We start from the raw sequence: 22,502 nt of genomic DNA on the forward strand, positions 1-22,502 counted from the left end.
ACCATGCTCTAGTCCATCATCTTACAGATGCTAAACTACTGACTGACAAACAATATGGATTTAGACAAGCCCGTTCCACAGCAGACATCCTCACTGTGATCGCTGAACGTATATACCATTCACTGGACAAAGCGAGGGAAGGCAGAGCGGTAGCTCTAGATATATCTAAGGCTTTTGACAGGGTATGGCATGAGGGTCTCCTCAGTAAAATCAGATCATACGGTATCACTGGTAGAATACTTAACATAATTAAATCCTTCTAAGATAAGAGAAAAATCCAGGTAGTCCTCGACGGTCGCACATCTAAACAATATGATATAAATGCGGGAGTGCCCCAGGGTTCTATCCTTGGACCTCTATTGTTCCTGATATTCATAAATCACCTCCCCGACAACATTGCCTCTGAGATGGGTATATATGCTGATGACACTACACTCTATGGCAGACACGACAGGAAGACGAATGAACACATTTCTAAAGAAATGGCAGAAACACTAGAGGAAGACCTCCAATCTGTAGTGGAATGGGGACAAAAGTGGTTAATCGCGTTCAATGCTGCCAAGACTAAACTAGTTTCATTCAATAATTACAAGAAACCCTCTCTACCACCCATAGCAATGGCCAACGGCTCTTTATCTGAGAGTCCATCTTTCAAACTCCTTGGCCTAACGTTCACAGGAAACATGAGTTGGAACAATTACATTGAAGGCATTGCCAGGGCCGCTGCAAGAAAGGTAGGCTCTCTCTACCGTGCTAGAAAACTACTAACACCCGAAAGTATCCTGTACCTCTATAAGGCCACCATTCGCCCATGTATGGAGTATTGCTGCCACATCTGGGCTGGTGCATCTGCTACTAGTCTCTCGCTCCTTGACAAGGTTCAAAAGAGAGTCGCAAACCTGATAGGCCCTGAACTGGCATCTAAGCTTCAGCCTCTGTCCCATCGACGAAATGTTGCATCCCTCTGCCTTTTCTACAAGTATTTTAGTGGTGAATGCTCTGACGAACTGCAATCACTTGTGCCCCCACGACGCGAGCACCCTCGACAAACCCGACAGGCTACTAGATCCTACCCCCACACTGTAGAGATCCCTAGATGTAAAAGATCTTTTTACTCCAATAGTTTCTTGCCCAGAACCGCAAGACTCTGGAATTCCATTCCAGGTCCCTGCTTCCCCAACAGTACTGACGTGCAGAAGTTCAAGTGTAACGTGAACCGACACCTTGCTGCCCAAATCCCTACATAGTACCCCAGTAGTTGTTTCCCCTGATAGTAGCCCCCTACACCAAAGTGGCAATTTGCCTTGTTTGGGGTGAAAATGTAATAAAAAAATAAAATAAAAAAAAAACTATGAAAAAAATGTCAGAAAACACATGTAAAAGTCGTGGCTCACAAGAGAAAGATATGAACGTCATGACGGAAAGAGACACGGGACTGAGTCGACATTTTGAAATGTTGGTTCTTCTAATTTCACGTAACAGAATGCAAGAGAACAAGTAAACGTTAATAAACATTATCTCAACAATCCAAACACAAGCAGAGGAAGCAATGTATCACAAAGGATATTAGACTGGGAATCGAGTGCTATTTTTAATGGCAATATATCCAGACAAGGCGTGAAGCGACTTAATGTAAGATTACAATAAAGAACGATGGTTATAACAAAGACAGGAGATGCCTATTTATTATAGTTTTGAAAAAATAAGACAATGTTCAAAATAAGGAAGAAACCGTTAGAAGAAAGAAAGATAAACAAACTTGAGGTTCTGAGAAAGAAACTACTGGACATGAAGCTGTATTATAATGAAGTATCAACGCAAAGAATCAATGAAGACCACTAGACAAATAAATCAAACGAGCCAGAACAAAAGATGCAGGACGTAAATCATAAATTCTGAAGAACACATACCATAGTAATACTTATAAAAAAAAGACTACGACTAGTAACATCACGTCTGTGAGAGAGATTGCAGAACATGAAGATGGAGTGTGTCCACTTAAATTGCAGATACATTACTGCACCTTATAAACAACTCTCAAATAGGAAAGAGATTCAGATATTACGAAATAATCCACACCCAAAGAAGTTCCTTTACACGTACAGAACCTAATACCGATCTTATGCCAACGATTCACAGACACGAGGGTAAAACTAATAAACACATATCTAAGGAAATTGCTAAAACATAGAGGAAAACGTCCATCTGTAGTGGAATGATCTGTACTTGTTGGTAACGTTCAGTGCTGCTAATACTAAGCTTATTTCCTTTAATAATAATGAGAAACCTTCTAAACCTTCTGCTTTCCATGGCTAATGATACACTGCCTGAAAGTACTTCCCCCAAGCTTCTAGGTTAACATTCACAAAAAAAACTTACATTGGAACAACTACATTAAAGCAATTGCCAAGGCTGCTGCGAAAAAGGTGGACTCTCTCTACAGTGCTAAAAGAATACTCACACCTAAGAGTATCGTGTATCTCTACAAGGCCACAGTTCTCCCATGCATGAAGTATTGTTGTCACATTTGCGCTGGTGATTCTGCCACTAGTCTCTCGATCCTAGACAGGGTTAAAAAAAAAGAGTCGCCAACCTAATAGGTCGTGAACTATCAACTAAACTCTAACCTCTGGCCTATCGCCGAAACGTGGCATCCTTGTGCCTGTTTTACAAGTATTTCAATGGCAAGTGCTCTGATGAACGATCCCTAGTACCCCCCTCGACGACAATATCTTCGACAAACCGGACAAGCATCAAAATCGCACCCCTACATTGTAGACATCTCTAGATGCCGTAAAGTCTTCTACTCGAATTGCTGCTGCACTTTGGAATCCCCTTCAGGGCCCTTGCTTCCCTGACTGTACTAACATGCAGAAATTCAAATATAATGTAAACAGATATCTCGATGCCCAACTCCATAAATAGTATCTCTGCAAATCTGGTCCCAAATACTAACCCCTTACGACTAAGTGGGCCTGTGTCTTGTTTGGGGTTGAAATGACAAAAACACATTGTCTAGATTAGCTAGTACAAACCAATTCAGTGCACGCGCTGACATATACACTCAATTCAAATCTAAAAAAAAAAATTAAAAAAAAAATGCGGTGACGGAAATGTCAGGAGTATTTATTTAAAGACTATAAAAATAACTAACACTAAGTATCTATTTTCAAAGGTCATCACCGGCTTTAGCTGAGCAGTGTTATATAATGCTCTTTTGTAACATGTCGGTTGTTTTGTTTTTAAAACATGGTTTCTCTTTCTTGACATACGTTCTGTTCTTTTCTCATTTGTCTCCGCTTGTAACAAGTAAAAAAATCTGTCGATAATCTAAATGCCGAGTGAGTGACTCATATGCGTTATGGATACCGTTTCAAATTATGTAATAGCGCTGCGATCAATTTAAAACCTTGTAAATTCTATTATTTTTCCTGATACAAATGTAACATTGTAAAATATATTATTACACAATTATTAATAAAGTTGCATCTTACGCGTTTAGAGGGTTCGTTTTACGGGTTTCACTTTGATCTGAGATATTTTTGTGAAGAAACGTGTTTTTTACGTAGGCATCACCACTTATCAAGGCCCAGAGACCACTTGAGGATAAGGGTTAAGAGTGTACAGTAGTCAATTGGACAATATAGTAACCGTTAGTAATGGAAATTTGATAATTTTGTTAACTTAAGTGGAACGGCTCATCAAGAACTTGTTTACATTGGACTTGAAGACAATCAGATTATAGTCAGCTGGAAAGCAGGAAAACGGAAGACTGTTCCACAGATGTGCAGTTCTAAGAAAGAAGGTTTGTCCATAGAATCTACGTTTAGATTTAGGCACATATAAAGAGTGGGGGAATTATTGATAGTGTTTTCAACTAGACGAGTGTTTCTTGTTAAAGTTTGGCGAAGGGGGATCATAGATTGAATCTCAGTCGAGCACTTACCATGAAAATAACGATAAAGCAGAGACAAACTCGCAACATCTCTTCTGCGAGATAGAGGTTGCAGAGAATAGAAAAGGGCATCGGGTAAGGAATCTATTTTGAAGTCTATGTTTGTTTTTAGGTTTACAATAAAATGTGAGAGAGCGATGATACATCTAAGGAAAATAATAAATTCACAAGAGAAATTTTATATATGTTCAACCCATTAACGCCCGAATTAAGGGAATCTTTTAGATGTAAATGTAGTTTTGTTTTAGAGTCCCATTAATGGGACACTAGCGGGTAATAAGTTAAAATGGGAGTTACTTCATTAGAAAAACCAAAATGCTTTCTCATATTTTTAGAGTCCTCGTAAAACAAGATGGATTCTTTAGCTGAGATATCAAATGATTCAGAATCGATAATTTAACGAAATGTCTCCACCAATTATATAAATATTTAATGAAAAATTATTAATACACTTTAACGTCCATTTGTTTTCGTATTAGAAAAAATTGAGTAAAGTTATGAATATTTCATTGAATAAATTGCTTTTAAATGAACAAGGGGTATTTTCTTTTACAAGAGAGTCCCCACTTATCAAGGCCCAAAGGCCACTCGAAGATAAGGGTGACGAGTGTACAGCAATCATCGGGACAACATCGTAGTAATCGCTAGTAGTAAAGTTGGATATAATTTGATTATCGAAGGAGACGGCTGAACAAGAACTTGTTTACATTGGACTTGACGACAACTGTATTGTAGTCAACTGGAAAGCCGGCCAGTTGAACAGAGTTTAACAACCGGGGGTTTCTAAGAAAGACTCATTATTCATGGAATCTGCATTTAGATTTAGGCACAGATAATGAGTGGGGGAAATTGTTGATAATGATTGTAGATAGTCGAGTGCTTTTTGTGAAAGTTATGCAAAGGGACTATATGTTGGAGCTTAAATGAGAACTTGTCATGAAATAACTACAGAGCAGAGACAGCTACCAACATCTCTTCTGTGGAAAAGAGAATGTAAGGAAAGATAAAAAGCATCACTTACTAGATTTCAAAACCGGTTTCGAACTTTGTCAAGACAGGATTAAGTTTCTAGATGAGCTCCTACGCAAATCTGGCAATAGTACCCCCCTTTAGGACGTACTTGCTTCGTCGTCGTGAATACGTAATAAAATGAAAAAATGAAAATAATTCTTATTGATTTCTTCGAGAACTTACGGAAAACTGTGAATCTGTTATTGGAAGTTGAACTCTGACGAATCGAAATTGAAATTGAAAGCAAGATGAATAATATGATATCTATCAAAAGAAGTGCGAATGTGTTCAAAGAAAAGGTCTCAAGCTTTGAATGGAATCGTGCAATTCCAGAAGACACGTAAACAGTATTAATTTGGTAAGAGAAGGTTACAATCTCTGCGTTTTAAAGATGTACATTGATTATTCGTATTTCGGGATTCTTGGAGATACTATTTTCTTCCTGATTCTTAATTGCACAATATTTCGGTCGATATAACCTTCGGCCTTATTCAGGTGTATTTTATTGAACTCGGGATTCTTTTCAAGTCGGGGCTCTTTCTGTCGAACTGAGGAATCTGTACGGAATTTCGAACTTATTTAATCCACAGTAAATTTCAAGGTGTTGTCACTCTTACCCTATATTTCTTTCAGCATGTTAAAATGTTCAATTCTTGACAGAAACGGTTTCGTAGCGTAGAATAATTCATTTAATTATTATGTCAATTTTTGAATTTATTCTGCCCTTGCTCATCAGAAGAATGGAAACTCATCAACCTCAAAAGAAAATAAAAGGAAATTAGGCATGATTACAACGTCCGAAGAATTGAGAATTCGAAAATTGCGTAACTAAAAAACAAAAAACAAAAAAAAAACAACAAAAAACAGAAACAAATGCAACGGCTCATCCGAATTAAAAAAAAATGACATAATAATTACATGACTGATTCACGCTACGAAACAGGTGCTGTCAAGAATTGTACATTTTAACACGGTGAAAGGAATATACAGTAAGAGTGACAGCATCTTGAAATTTGGAATATAGACATTTGGAATATATATATATATATATATATATATATATATATATATATATATATATATATATATATATATATATATATGCGTGAAATAGACAAATTCAAATTAACCCTTTTTCCATTTACCAATCTCGCTCTTTTTCTCGCTTTGACTTTCCACATCGATTTCTTTCATCTTTCTTTGCCCTGTCGGTGGGGCATTAGAATACGCCGACTGCCCCCCTGCAGATGGTAAAAGTCCCTCAATGGGGGTCCTGGATATGACCTTAAACTATATCCAGTGGTGAGGCCCCAGCTTGTGGGCTTTGGGGAGTGTGGAGCCACCCTTTAATTACTATTGCTCCCAGGTTCACTCTGACCCGGAGTGGTAGTACCTGTTAGGGTCCCAACTATGGGTTGAATAGAAACCGACGTGAAAACAACAAATATATTCTATTAAAAAAAATTTTCTTTAAAATCTTTGGATTCGGCATTAAATAACCCGAAAGGGTTGATATGCCGTAAAACAAAAACAACCAACCAACCAATCACTCTTTCTTTATCGTCGCTTATTTGCCTTTCTTCTGGCACTCTTCTCTAATATTTTGTAGAAATTGTTCGATACAAAAGCTTACGAGAACGAAAGACAATTATCACAAGGATAGGAGATGCATATTGACTTTATTCTTGAAAATATCAAGGCTGTAGTTAGCAGGGAAGCAGTGAGCAGAAGAGTTTCACAACCTTGCATTCATTGTAAATAAGGTACTGGAATATTACTTCAAAATATCTGATTCCTAGATCTTTCCTATCTAATCACTTTCTTTCTTATCTATATATCTCTCTTCCTGTCAGCCTCTCTCTCTCTCTCTCTCTCTCTCTTTCTCTCTCTTAAGTACGCGAAGTTCGGAAATACAGCGCATATATAACGCATATTTGTATTCGGAATTGTAGTTAAGAGGTGAAATAATATATTCCTTAGTTTTATAAATACATTCTGTCTCTTCTTTTTGGTGTTAATATCGAATAATACAATTAAGATTTCAGACCATTTTAGATTTTATTATTTATATCCTACATACGACTGTTCTTGTCTTATTTCTTACAACGTTTCAACCGATGAAACTTGTGAACTTTTTCAGGTGAGTCATATACAACTCGGGGATCTTTATATCAAATTCGCAGAAAATTTAATACGATATAGAAACCATTAATTATGAATAATAGATTAGAATGATGTTGCAGATATTGACGGTGCGAGACTCTAAAAGCAAGCCCTGTCATGAAATGCGTCAGAAGCAGAGATGCGTCCTTAAATTCTTCCATGCAATATATATATATATATATATATATATATATATATATATATATATATATATATATATATATATATAGTAAGTTATAAAATATATATTAAGCTACACAGAATATTACGCGTTTCATCCACGCTAGGATTCGTAGATGAAGCGCGGAATATTCTGTGTAGCTTAATTGGCATCTATATTTTATAACTTACTACCCAGCTCTATCTACGCATTGAGCACTGTTGAAGAAAACACCAAAAGTTTACGCATAAATTCATACTTTCGTATATTAATTTATGTGATTAAATTAAATAATATATATAAATATATTAAATAATATATATATATATGATTATTTAATTTAATATATATATGTATGTGTTTGTGTGTGTGTGTTTGTGTGTTTGTGCGTGTGTGCGTGTGTGTATGTGTGTGTGTGTTTGTGTGTGTGTGTGTGTATGTGTATTTATTATTCCATTTGAAAATAAATGTATGTTTTGTGTAATCTTTTTTTTTAAAATCTGAATTTGGAACAGAATCCGGCTGGTAAGAACAGATGAACTCTTCAGCACTTTTCAGCGGGCGAAGAGTCAAGGAAAAGTGTGTAAGAAACGCCTTCTTAAATCAGATTGTACTCTAAGAAAACAAATCCGGTCATGAACTTGCGCCAGAAGCAGAGATGCGTCATTGAATTTCTCCATACATAAAAAAATCGAACCGGTTAGCATTCACCGGCGCCTGTTGAACGTTTATGAAGCCGGTGCAGTTTTTTAGCACAGATAGAAGATCGGTTCGTCGATTTCAGAGTGGTGACAGAAGTGTGAGACAAAGCGAGTCCCGGAATTTTACGACTAAGGCATCAAAAGAGGCCGCCAAAAGTGTATTAAGAAGGATGATGACTATGTAGAAAAATAAATTCTATAGCAAAAATGTCGCTCATTTTAATGGTACCATCCTTGTATTAGCAGGTCTTCATTGTTTTTGTTTTTGAAAATAGGAGGCCTTACTTTGGAAACGACTGTTATAATATTACCTTAAATCTTTTTTCTAATTTAATAGTTTCATCTCAGTTCGCGACGAAGATTATTCCCTACTAGCAAGCCGCCTGGCGTTGCCCGGTCGTAAAATACGCATAAATATTAAAATCTAATTAATGCAGAATTCTTATTTATCATAAACAGAAATACCGTAGTTATTAACTTTCACGTTAAATTCCTTTTAAAAAATCAAGTAAAAACACGGCAGGAAACTAAGACTTGTTTTTATTAACAGTTCACTTCTTTAGTAAGAAAAGAAGAAAATAATCGAACTGAGATCGAAACCAAAACCTAAAGATAGTGAGTCAAGTACGATAACCATTAAGCCAGCTTGATAGGATCTTAAAAAATTATTTTCAAACCTACTTAAACTTAACATAAACAAGCTGTCATGTGAATGATACGCATAATCGGATTCGTAAAATAGTTTAAAACAGATAAAAATCTGACGAGCCCCCCACGTACCAAGTTTTCAATTTTTACCCGTTAGTAACCATTTTTTTCGGATGAAAACGGACTAGAAATTGTTTCACATGTCTGAATACCCTATATACTAAATTTCAAGTCTGTAGGTAAAAAAAATCGTTGAGTATATAAGTTGAGAAATGTCCCTTCACACACGCACCCATCTTCATTTTTTATAGATTTATAGATTAGAACTTTCGAAAACTGATTGGTTTTCGAATGTTTCCCAACATTGTTATGAAAAGTCTGGTCTTTTTAGATGTAGTCATAGTCATTTGAAACTGTTTAGTACACCGATTTAAAACCTGTTCGCACCGCAACAACGGCAAAGCTAAGGTTGTAAAAGCCCAGAGTAGTTAACTCTTGAAAACTCGTAAACAAAAATACATACACATAATGTATATAAAACTTAGCTAATTATTATTTAAAACTGCAAAATAATAGAAAAGTTGGTATTTATGCAGAGAATAAGCCGCTTCTTCATGGATGTTACGTCGGCATATTGCAAATTATGTAAACCGCTGGAATATAGCGAGCGCTGATCAAATTTTAAAACACACACAAAGAAATTACGTTAGAAAACATTTCAATGTAAAAAAATGGAAACACAAAAAAATAAATAAATAAATAAAAATAAAATAAAAAACAAAGAAATCAACTTACGGTAACTTTTATAAAAGAACATTTTTTTAAGCAACAAATAAAAACATTTCTTTTTAATGAAACCTTTATTTTTAGTATTTGTTTTATTTTTTTTTGTAATAAATGCTAGTGTTTTGAGGAGATTTCACCGTGTCCCTTTACGAAAAACTTATATAAAAACAATGTCATTTTATCTATTTCATTCCTGGCAAAATAAAATGTTTAATTCATTTTTATTTCGGACTATTATTCTCATCTTTATTAGTTGTTTTTCATCTTTATTGGTTGCTGTTTTTCATGTTTCTTCCAGCGACAGTAGCATAATCTGCAAACTCATTCGATTCATTGTAACTACTTTACAAAAATAATTTATTTTTAAAAATTAAAATTTTTTGCACAATTAAAACTAATATTTTTTCCAATATATTAACTGTCGCCTGCAGATAATTTTTATTGGCCACACACACAGCGCGTTTATCTGGTCATGTGATCGAGGGATTTTCATTGGCTGAATGTTGGGCCGTTTTCTGGCGGTTTACGTAAGCTGCCAAACTATGCCGGCGCAACATCCACGAAAAAGCGATTCATTCTCTGCATAAATATTGAAAGATATTAAATAACTGGTAAACCAAAAGAATAGAGATTAAATAATTTCTGAAAATAGTTGACAAACTTTCATTTTTTTTGAAGGGTATTGATTTTACCGCTACAAATGTGTGTATATGAACATTGGACTTAAATAGACGAAGAAGAAGAAGATGAACTGAAAAAAGAATTTTAAAAATGGAAGAGAATAAAAAAATTCATTAAACAATTGCTGCACCCCAAAACACTAATGAAATCGTGAATGAAATGCACAATCTTTCTGTAATCTTATTTATAAAACTCACTCTGTCTGTCCGTCTCCATATTTTTAAACGCTATCTCCTGCGAAACTAAAAGTCGCAGAGAGGCGCTAGTGACCTCAAATAGTTGGATTTTTTACGGACCGTTTTTTATATGGGCCCTTAGCCGGTTAAAAGTGTTTTTAAGGAATCAAAAATATGTCAAAATTGAAAAAAATCGTTAGACATTTTGTACATTGATCTTAGTTTATTTTAAATTTTTAATCACTACATGTACGTGTCAGGTTGGTACGGTAGCAACGTCACGAGCTTTGGATCCTACAGATCCGGTTTCGATTCAAACTGGTGGTAACAAAGTTCTTTTTTTAACTTTTGAAATCACGACTCTCTAATAATATATACGAAATCTGGACAAATTAAAATATCATATTTAAGCGTATTTTACGACCGGGCAAATCATATTCAGAAATTGAAAATCTAGTTTATATTGTATTGTCCACCAAGTTTTAGTAATGGATGTCCAACAGTCCTTATTGACATTACTAGGAAAGAGACCCGCGCTTTGCATGGGTCTTTTCTCTATGCTCAAGTACCCGCTTCGCGGACACCTTTCCGGATGTTGTAAGAGCAACTATTTCTTATGGTGTTTAAACAATTTAAACTTCCCCTTGAATTGACTGAAGCCAACTATGAACTTTAAAACAAAAACGATTATATCAAAGTGTACACTTATATTGTTACACATAAACATTTAAACCATTACAAAGAATCACAAGGATTACCATTTGTTTAATTGGTTGAGGAGATTCAAATTCACTAAACAGTTGGCCTGCGCCATGGTAGCAGCTTAGGGGATCGTAACAAACCCCAACTTGGTGTGCACCATCCCTAGGTGTGGGAGTTGATCAAGAGTCACACTAAATGTGGTTTTAACTTTTGATCTTTACCTTGAAAAATGATGCGTACCATCTTCAGGCCGAATAATATCATCATGTCAAGTTTGATCATGATCGTTCCAGTGGTGTGAACTGGAGGAGAGTATATATACATAGGCTATGACCTTTACCTTTGACTTTAAACTTGAAAAATGGTGTGCACCATTCTAGGTCATCATGTCAGGTTTGGTCATGATCAGTCCAGTGGTGTGGCTATAGGAGAGTATATATATATATATATATATATAGTATCAGATCTGACCGAATGGTTAATTGTAGGCATAGACCAATTCATACCATCTAAAAAATTCCAACAAAAACCTAACAGCCAGCCATGGTTCTCCCCAGAATGTGCTGCTGCTATCGCGCACAGAAATCACTTTTTCTATAGCTACCAACGTAATAGATGCACTGAAACTAAAGCTGCTTTCAGGTCTGCCAGCAACCACTGTAAAAGAGTAATAAAAAATGCAAGAGAGCTATATGCCCAGTCTGTTAAATTCAAGGTAGCTGATCAGCGGCTTGGATCCCACCAGTTTTGGCAAATAACAAATAGGATCCTGAACAGAAGTGTGCGTTCTATACCAACCATTATCAATGGACCAGAGGTCATCTCGTCAGCGTCAGACAAGGCCAAACTATTTGCAAAGAACTTTGCAGCTAATTCTACCCTATGCGACGAAGGCCATCAACTCCCCATATTTCCTCCTATAACACAGAACAAGCTAGGTAACATACAAATATCCGTGCATGAGGTCGCTAAGCTAATAAAGAACCTAGATTCCAGTAAAGCAACTGGCCCTGATGGCATCCCAATTATAGTGTTAAAAAAGCTTCAACCAGAACTTGCTCCCATACTTACGAAACTATTTAAGCGCTGCCTAAAGGAGAAGTGCTTTCCGACTCCCTGGAAGACCTCTTCAGTTTGCCCTATATTTAAGAATTCAGGTGATAAGTCATCTCCCTCTCAATACAGACCTATAAGTCTCCTGTGTGTTATGAGTAAGTTGCTGGAATCCATATTAAATAGAGAAATAGTCAACCACCTCAGCAGGAATAACCTTCTTAGTGACACACAATATGGTTTCGCTCTGCAAGATCTACCGCAGATTTGCTGACGGTTATATCCCACAGGATAAGTGAATCTCTTGACAAAGGCTTCCTTTCTAGGGCAATTGCTCTTGACATATCAAAGGCCATTGACAAGGTATGGCATAAGGGTCTACTTCACAAGATTTCCAGCTACGGAATAACGGGAAATGTTTTCTCAATCATTAAATCATTTCTCTCTGATAGGCTCATAAGAGTAGTGGTAGATGGACAAAAATCGGAGGCCTGCAATATAAATGCTGGAGTCCCCCAGGGGTCAATCCTGGGCCCAATTCTCTTCCTGATCTACATCAATGACCTCCCTAAACACATACTTAAATCATTCGTTGACATCTATGCTGATGACACGACCATCTACGGCAACACATCAAAGGCTGTAAATGACAAAGTTCTCTCTGATTCTCTCTCCTCTGATCTCGAGCGCGTGGTTCAGTGGGGGAAGATGTGGCTGGTTATCTTTAATGCATCCAAAACCAAACTCCTATCCTTACATCATCAACGCTCTGATCCCCAGCTGGCATCAATTGTGATGGATGGCTCTCGTCTGGGTGAGGTTCCGTGTTTTGACAAGCTTCTGGGTTTGACCTTTACTCCTGATCTGAAAAGGAACACGTACATCAAGTCTGTTGGCAAGGTCGCTGGAAAGATGGTGGGATCCTTCTACCGCTCCAGAAGATATCTCACTACTGATGCAATTCTCTATCCGTATAAAAGCCAAGTACGTCCAAGGATGGAATACTGTTGCCATATCTGGGCAGGAGCTGCTAAAAACAGCCTATCCTGCCTTGACAGAGTACAAAATAGACTTCGTGGCTTAGTGGGGGATGCCCTTTTCTCTACCCTGCAACCTCTCTCCCACAGAAGAGACGTTGCGAGCCTATCCTTGTTTTATCGTTATTTCCATGGCAGATGCTCGTCTGAACTCCAATCCCTGGTCCCCCCTCGCCAATCTTTTACGAAAAACACCCGTCTAGCTAAATCCATTGTGAAAAATTTCCCCCACTCTATATCTGTGCCTAAATCAAAACGCGGATTCCATGAACAAAGCTTCTTTCTTAGAACTGCACACCTATGGAACTCTGTTCCGTCTGCCTGCTTCCCTCCGGATTACAACTTGGATGTCTTCAAGTCCAATGTTAACAAATTCCTAATGAACCGCCCCCGTTAAGTAAACACTTCAGCAAATCTCCTCACTAACTTAATGTACTTGCAATAACCCTTATCCCTGAGTGGCTTCCGGGCCTTGATAAGTGGTGATCACTGTGTAATATATATATATATATATATATATATATATATATATATATATATATATATATATATATAGGCTTTGACCTTAATCTTGAAAAATGGTGTGCTCCATCCCTAAATGGGGAACCATCATCATCCCAAGTTTGGTCGATCGGTCCAGTGGTGTGGGCTGTAGGAGAGTTGTACACACACACACACACACACACACACACACACACACACACACACACACACACACACACACACGAACGTTACTACTTTACATATATATACAATATATGATATGTGGTGACATTTTTATGAAACCCTATCAATATAGATGTGATTCTAAATGCGATTGATACTCAATGTACATCAACACCCGGATGTGTGGTAGAATTTCAAATATAACTTCTATTAAAAAAAAAACAAAAAAAAAACAACAACAACAACAACAACAGATTATTTCTGAACTGAAAAACATCATTTTAACGGAAATCAAGGAAATTCAAAGAAAAAACTTTTGTTAGAATTATTGGCAATATTGCACGTTGAATTGTGCGATAAACCATAGACTGTCGGACATTAATGAATGATAGCAAATCTAAGTATAGAGTAAAGTTGGTTTGTACGACATATGATTCGATTCCAGACAGATTGTGGATTTTATTGACGATTCTATGGCTGACCTTTACGTACTTCCAACGCGCGCCACAGTTTCACCCCCTCCTATATGTAACACGATGTTACTGTAATTAATTTATTATTATCATCCAAACCTTTTTTACTATTAAAAAGAAGAAGCTTCAAATAAACTGCTAATATTTAAAAAAAAATTTTTACAGCATGCAAAAATAATGAAAATGCGAGACAAAAATCGTGTTTACATTATCGATGCATTAAAACAACGTTCCTATGTAGTAACATGCTGTAAGCCGTTGACACACCCATGTTTTAAAAATCTAGCAAAAATCAAATAATAGTAATAGTAATAATTACCTGAAATGTTCGATATTTATTCATTATTAAATAAACTTACATATTAAAAGTAGGTTTCGTTAAATATATTAAAGGATTTTTTAGGTGTTCTACCCCCCCCCCCCATATTTCATGTTACGGGATAAAATGTCGGTCGATAAAAATTTGAATATTTTTTAAAGCTGGAAAGATCAAATAAATAAAAAATAGTTATATTTATCTTCTCTTCTATTCTATTTCTTTCTTCTTCTATATAAATAAAATGAACTCATTTTTCCCGTCTGATTTTGACATTAATAGGATTAAAAATCAAGATATTTCATGCAAATATAATATGCACAAACGGCAGAACAATATCTGAGGTGTGTTATAGGCTTATTATTTCTCAAATTCCTCGATAATCTTAGATTTCTATACTTTTTCTGCTGAGAAGTCACGGCCAAAATCGGTTAAGATCAATGGAAGTGGTAAAATATTTTCTCTCTAATAAATTCCTCCTCCCCCTGCCACCACTTAACACCGTTTGGGGATCGTTCACAAGGAACAGTTGAGAAGAGAACACCGGTTTGGCTTCGTAGTTCTTTCATGTGAAGTTATTTAAAATCACTAAACTAAGCTGCAGTGCTCTGTGGCGTAGTGGTTAGCGTGCTGGACAATTCACATTATATTTTCACGTTCGCGCCGACCTACCGTAGTCGTTTTTTTTTTCCTAAACAACTGGAATGGACTTTTCTTGGTGGCCGAACTGTTAACGTTGCAGATGTTTTTTTGTTTGTTTTTTTTTCACACTTTATTTTCCTACTTTTACTCATGACTCCGGGTTTGATCCTTCCTACTTACCTACCATAACATTTTTTAAAACTCCCCCCCGTCCCGGAAACAAACACTCGGGCAACGCCGGGTACCCCCGCTAGTATATATATAAAATCCCATCATTATTTTCACTTACCTCAAAGTTGTAAATAAAATTGGACATACAATCATTAATATTATGTAAAAAAAAAAAAATAAAATGAACAATTTTTCTTGATTTTTTTTTCTCGGTAACACAATTATTTGAATTACAACAACAACAACAAAAAAACGAATTCTAAAATATAATTATTTTTAAAAACCTTTAAATGATATTAAATTCAAATATTACGCGATATGAAGTTTAAACCGTTTTTTTTTATATAACAGGTTTCCAATATTAAAAAAAATATATTCATATAATATAATATATGATTCTTGAGATAATAAAAATTGCAAAAAAAAAATCGACAAAAAAAAAAAAAATTCGTTTCGATTTGATTATCTAAAATGACAGAGGTTGAAATCAAAATTTGCGCTTTTTTTCAAAAATATACGGAAGCCTGTAAGGACAAGCATTTGTAGATACAGACTTTCTGATTAAGGACTTAATATTTGTATAGAATTAACTTTAATTAAAAAAAACTTAAAACAACTAAAAAATAAACAACATAAAAAATAAACAATATAAAAGACTAGGAATCATTTCTGCGTGTTATATACAGTGGTGGATTGTATTTTTTTTAACGAGCAGATTATTTGATAACCTATTTTTTCTTGTTCGTTTTTAATACAGTTTTAATGAAAATGTTAAAGAAAAACTATTATAAATAAGTTACATTTTTTATATGACAGAATACATTTATTTTTTGTATAGAAAAAAATATACGATTAATAAATACATAAATGTTCAATTATTATTTTTTTAAAATCAATATAATATAAATTTTATAGTGCTAATGCTCTTCCATAGAAATTACAACAAACACACGAACTGATGACGTCGTGTTTTTTGTTAAGATTGATGACGTAGTACACAAAAGTTTGGAGGTCCCTACTGACCTTTAAAGGGCAGGGGGCTCACTGAATATCACGAATTTAACTAATTAAATGAATATGAATATACCCGGGTGTTTCCTCCTTATGTAACAGAGTGCGTATAAGCGCGTGGGAAAATATCATCAGGAGCTGTAATATAGCTGACTTGCGAGGATATTAGCAGCAGTAGCCGAAAAAAAGCACATATGCAAATTAGAAAGTGTGCACGAGCTTGCGCGACATGAAAAAAAGGACATCATGTGGTCGTAAGAAAAAAAAAACTTACGGTTGAAAAAAGATGGACGTGTAAAGTTGAAGCCGAGAAATGGTTGTATATGGTCGGCATGTAGGTGAGCAGATACACATGTGGCCTCGTAGTGGCACGGAGAGACTTTTAAGTTAATGTCTAGACGGACGGTTTTGTTAATCTCATGGCAGACGACACGAACAGTTAGACCCCCCCCCAAAAAAAAACAGACATTGTTTGGGAAGTAATTGTAATAAATCCTTTTTGCTAAAACAGAAAAAGCTGAGTCAGATTTATTTATTTTTGTTTGTTTGTCCTTTTTGACGGTGCCGGACGAGATGGTGTCCGACAGAGGTTTGAACTGTAACGAACACGGTTCAAACGTAACAATCACGTTACACTAATCAGATTATGATTGGCTGGTTAAGCCATAAATATTGATTGGTAGACCCTCTTAGGAGAGCGGTCGGAAGCTACACAATCATCACGCTAGGAACACCAGCTTCGACTACGACACTTACCAGATTATTATTGGAAAATGTAGCAAGACCCACCCTGCTACTCAACGACATATCCCTTTCCTGAGACATGTCAGGAACAAAAAGTAACAATTTAGTGAATCAACGGTGACGAACATTCTATTAAATATTTTTTACTAGTGTTGGGACGGTTAATCAGAACAAGAATCGGGAATTAAAAAATCAAAATTTTGGGGGGTATCGGAATCGGAAAAATTTTGCAAATTTTCCGATGCCAAAAACGATTCTTTTAATTATCATTTTTTATTTGATGCCACTGCTGGTAGTAATGATAAAATAATAAATATTTATTGATTTTTAAACTACCAGTAAAGCTAAAATCTATCGATCATCCCCTCCACAAATGTTGTTTTACATTTGAGAAAATATCTGCACATTTGACATGTGTTTTTACGGTAATTGGAAAAATAGGAACTTTATATAGTGAAATATTTAGAGATTTATAAAGAATCGGAATCAGGAATTTAGTGCGGAATCAATAAATGTATCGGAATCGGGAAAATATTGGCATTGTCCCATCACTATTTTTGACATAATTCATACCTGTTTTTTTTTTTACGAATATAAAAAAAATTGAACATATTTACAAATTTCGATTATTCCAAATAAATAATTTAATAAAATTACGAAATTTGTCTAATTTCGACAACTTCTGACGATTTTAATTACCATTGTCATTTTTTAAAAGAATTTATTTTTCTTTCATAAAATTAACTTGTTAATCGAATGGATTTTTTTACACAAATTCAAAATAACGTGAAAATTTAAAGTTTAGTTAATATATTTTAATAAATGCAAAGTTTCTTTTTTCCTTTTCAGAATTCTGAAACTGTTTCCTATTTCCGGTTCCATTGCAGACATTAATGGCAAAAAGTACATTTGGTTTCGCTTCTTCATTAATGAATCACATTCGTTTATCTGTGTTTCATTTTGTTTTTGTCTTTTTTAGGCTTTTCTATGTTCATAAATAACCAAAATTCTTACATGTGTAATTTCATTTTCATTTTAAAATGTATTTTGTGTCTTTGCTATATATTCATGTTCTGAATCAAATAATGTTTTAATGATAGATTTTTTTGTATTTGCAGGTTTTTAAAACTCATTTGAAACCTTTTTAAAAATATTTTGGACTTTTATCATCATTAACATCATCATATCTTTCTTTCAGAATCGAATGATATATATGTATATTTAAATATGACGTTAATTTTTTTTAAACAACCTCTATATCTATAAGTAGGAAAAAATATAACACGGATGGTAAATGTCTTTGATATGCCATTTTTTTAAAAACATTTTTTACGTTTTTTTTGTTTTTGAAAAAGAGACATTATTCTCGAAATATTAAATACATTTACCAAAACGGTCATATTAAACTATAAGTTCATATTTACTGATTTACATGTGTGATTGATTTTGAAAGAAATAACTATATGGACGCACATTTATACCCCCCAAATTCCTTCGTTTGTCCGTTTTTGTTCATAAATCACATCACTTCAACATCTCCCTATTCTAAATTGCTACAGCCTTCTTATTTATTTGTTTGTTTACTAGTAATTATCAAGTAAACCACCTTACCCTTATATATGTATAAGGGAAAGGTGTATAAGAAGGCTGTAGCAATGTAGACTATTGACGTAATTGCAGTAATGTGTCGTATGAACAAACACGGATAAACAAACAAGGTTTTGTTGATATATATATATATATATATATATATATATATATATATATATGTGTGTGTGTGTGTGTGTGTGTGTGTATGTGTGTGTGAGTTTTTAGTAGACATGCTTCGTTGTATAGAAGCGAGAAGTATAACTACACCGTTAATATTACATGTTCTAATGCGCGCTATTGCCAAACGCCATCTAACGCAGTGAGTGCATACGTAATTATCGATGAATTAGGTTATATTAAAATAACATAATTTCACAATGTAAAAAGATTTTAAAACTATTTAAGCATATTAAAAAAATAAAAACAGGTGTTCATATTTTCTGTTAAATACAAGACACCTACTCTTTATTTCCTTATCTTTCTTGCAGGTAAACAGACAAAATATAACCAAGATGAATAGACCTACTTGCATCCAACATCTTGTTTAACAACAACATCCTAACAAAACAAATTTACAAAAAAAATTATTGACCTTAAAATTAATTTGTTTCTCAACATTTTTTGTAGCAGAGTTCTGGAAGCAGATATAAACTTTTGTTTTTTTTTATAATATTTTAAATATACAATCAAAATGATTTATTCGGAGAGAGAAAAACATGTTTAATTTGTGTTTTCCTTTTTGTTTCTAGGGCGTATTGGAGATATTTGTTGGTCGGACACTGATTGCAACAGTGCTGTATTTCATAGTACATGTGAAGCCGGGATATGCATATGCTTACCAGGATTTGACGGAAGTGATGATCATACACAATGTATCAAACGTAAGTGTACTAACACGGTTGTCTCTACATATGAAACCCAATAGAAATCGATAACCGTTAGAACATTCAATTAAGTTTTAATGAACTATTTTTAGGAATTATAATATTTTTAGGAATTATAATATTTTTAGGAATTATAATATGTTTAGGAATTATAATATTTTTAGGAATTATAATATTTTTAGGAATTATAATGTTTAGGAATTATAATATTTTTAGGAATTTATAATATTTTTAGGAATTATAATATTTTTAGGAATTATAATATGTTTAGGAATTATAATATTTTTAGGAATTTATAATATTTTTAGGAATTATAATATTTTAAGGAATTATAATACACAATTGGAATGTTTTTTTAATTCGATCTGGACTCACGAAAAGCAATTATTGGTTAGGTTCGCAAATATTCTGCAAAAATAACTGAAACATTTACAAATAGATCTTTTTAAATTTCATAAAGCGAAAATAAAATGAAACCTTCATATGCTGCGAAACCGCCATCGAAATCTAGCGAGGGATGACCCTTTAACCTTCCTACTTCATCATTCTCACAGAAAAGACACTACCAGTTTGTCCTTGCTCTGTCTTTACTTTTATGGTAAGTACTTGAGTAAGCTCCAATCTATGATCCATCCCGGTAAAACGTTCGCAACAGATACATGCCTAACTGTAACAACCGCCAATAACTTATCGCACTCACTATCTGGGCTTAAAACTAAACGTAAATTCTCTGAGCAGAATTTTATTTCGAGAACTGTTCGTTATTGGAAAGCAATACCGTGGATCTTCTTCCCGACTGACTACAACATAGTCATCTTCTAATCCAATGTAAATAAATTCTTATTCAGCATTCCTCTTATATAATCTAATCCTACCTAAGTTCCACCATAACTGATCATATTTTCTCATCATCTACCTGACACAACCTTTATCCTAGAAGAATCCCCGAGGAATTGATAAGTGACGACTCCGCGTAAAAAAAAAAAAAAAACGAAAAAAAAAACGAAGACAAATTCAATGAATTATTATTAAAAAAAATTTAAACATGTAAATAATTATTTTCATTGGTATTTTAAAAACTTTTAATATATATTTTTTAAATAATAAATGTCACTTTTGTTCGATAAATCATTTGCCATTTTTAACCTGTCTATAAAGGCATCCTATATTAAAACACCATCGCGCTGACAGTTTATCTTATCAATTAATCTAATCACAAATACTATTTTAAAATTGTCTTTCACGACAAAAGAATTAAAGATGATTATATTCAAAATTATTTTTCCTAAAAACGTCGTCAGGCCAGCAACATATCCTGACACTTACAATGTCGAACGTATAAACGAAATCTAATACAATAAGATACATCGTATTCTTTTTACTGGGTGTCCGTAACACATGAATAAAAAATTAATATGTTTGTTTCCTACGGCTACAATGGCCAAGACAAGACCGGGAGAGAAAAGTAAACGAACTTTTCTGGCACGGCATTTTGGTCGGATGTCGAAATAGACAAGAAAATACTTGTAGACATTACTCCATATGGCTAGTTATTGAAATCGGAACCTGTAGACCTTTAACTTGGCAATCTTTCAACGCAGCTGTCGTCCTGCTGTAGAGACAAAGATTAGACCAGCGTCATTTCTATTGACTTAACGGTGAAGAGTTGTTACTATCTAGATCATTATTGAAAACTCTTTCCACAAACTCAGTAAGATGTTAGTAAATAACACACACACACACACACACACACACACACACACACACACACACACACACACACACACACACACACATATATACGAAGGGGCGCGGTGGATACTAGAAAGCTGACTGGCTAACTAAAATCTCAACAGGAGAGGAGCATATAAAAACGATAAACAACCACAGAATTCGCGCATAAGCCTGACGAGTCCTAGAGTGGATGAAACGCCGAATATTCAGTGTAGCTTAATCGCCATATATATATATATATATATATATATATATATATATATATATATATATATATATATATACGTAGTTTTTGTTGTTGTTGATTTTTTTTAAACGATATTGAGGTTAGCGTCTTCACCTTGAAGATCGGATGCATTTTTTAGAAATTACCCATTTCTTATTTTGGACGTAAACAAATAATATTTTTATTTATTTATTTATTTTTTAAAACAGTAATCTACTTACATGCATGTTTATAAAATAAAATAAATAAATAAATAATATATATATATATATATACATAAAGAAAGAGAGAGAGATAGCGAGAGAGAGATAGTACTGATAAAAAAAAAACTTACTCGGGTGCCATCAGCAAGAACTGGAACCAAAAGATTTAGAACGCTAGACGTGTTCCTACGGTTTGAGCTATCGTAAGATAGATTTGAAAGATTTAAAATACAACGACTTCAAACTTTGTATGAATATACGCATGTGCAAAAGTAATAGAAATGTGTTGACAAGTTGAAATAAACATTTTCTATTTAAACTTGCCGACATATTTTTGTTCGCGTTATTCATCCAAACAAAGATTCTACTCGTTATAAACCATCCTTGGTGAATGATTACTATTTCCTGTTAATGCCAATGTTAGGTAACCAACAGAACAAAAGTTTATCAGTTAAATATTTTAACACAGAAACATACAGACAAATATTTCCTGTTTTATTTATATAAATAATTATAACTTAATTTATTTTGGGGACGGTCATAAAAATCAGTGTTCCATGAAGCGGTATATTATAAAAGCACACACACACACATACACACACACACACACACACACACACACACACACATATATATATCTATTATAATACTAAAACTCTGTCGTTCTTGGTTGTTTGCTAGTTTGCTTGCGCACTATCCTCCTCCTCCTCCTCCTACTACTACTACTACTACTACTATGCCTCCTCTTCTTGCTACTACTATTACTTCT

At 34.4% G+C, this 22,502-nt stretch overlaps 1 protein-coding gene across 3 annotated transcripts in view; it reads left to right on the plus strand.

Moving 5' to 3' along the window:
* LOC145246568 (uncharacterized) overlaps window positions 1-22,502 on the plus strand; it is an 896,698-nt gene that overhangs the window by 544,668 nt on the left and 329,528 nt on the right. For all 3 annotated transcript variants that reach the window (XM_080108171.1, XM_080108172.1, XM_080108173.1), the window contains one exon: window positions 19,436-19,567. In XM_080108171.1, the coding sequence (XP_079964297.1) occupies window positions 19,436-19,567 (132 nt within the window). The remainder of the gene's footprint in view (window positions 1-19,435; window positions 19,568-22,502) is intronic.

This window comes from Euprymna scolopes, chromosome 24 (assembly GCF_053919585.1).
Source record: "Euprymna scolopes isolate OS-2025 chromosome 24, ASM5391958v1, whole genome shotgun sequence".
Classification (NCBI taxonomy): Eukaryota; Metazoa; Mollusca; class Cephalopoda; order Sepiida; family Sepiolidae; genus Euprymna; species Euprymna scolopes.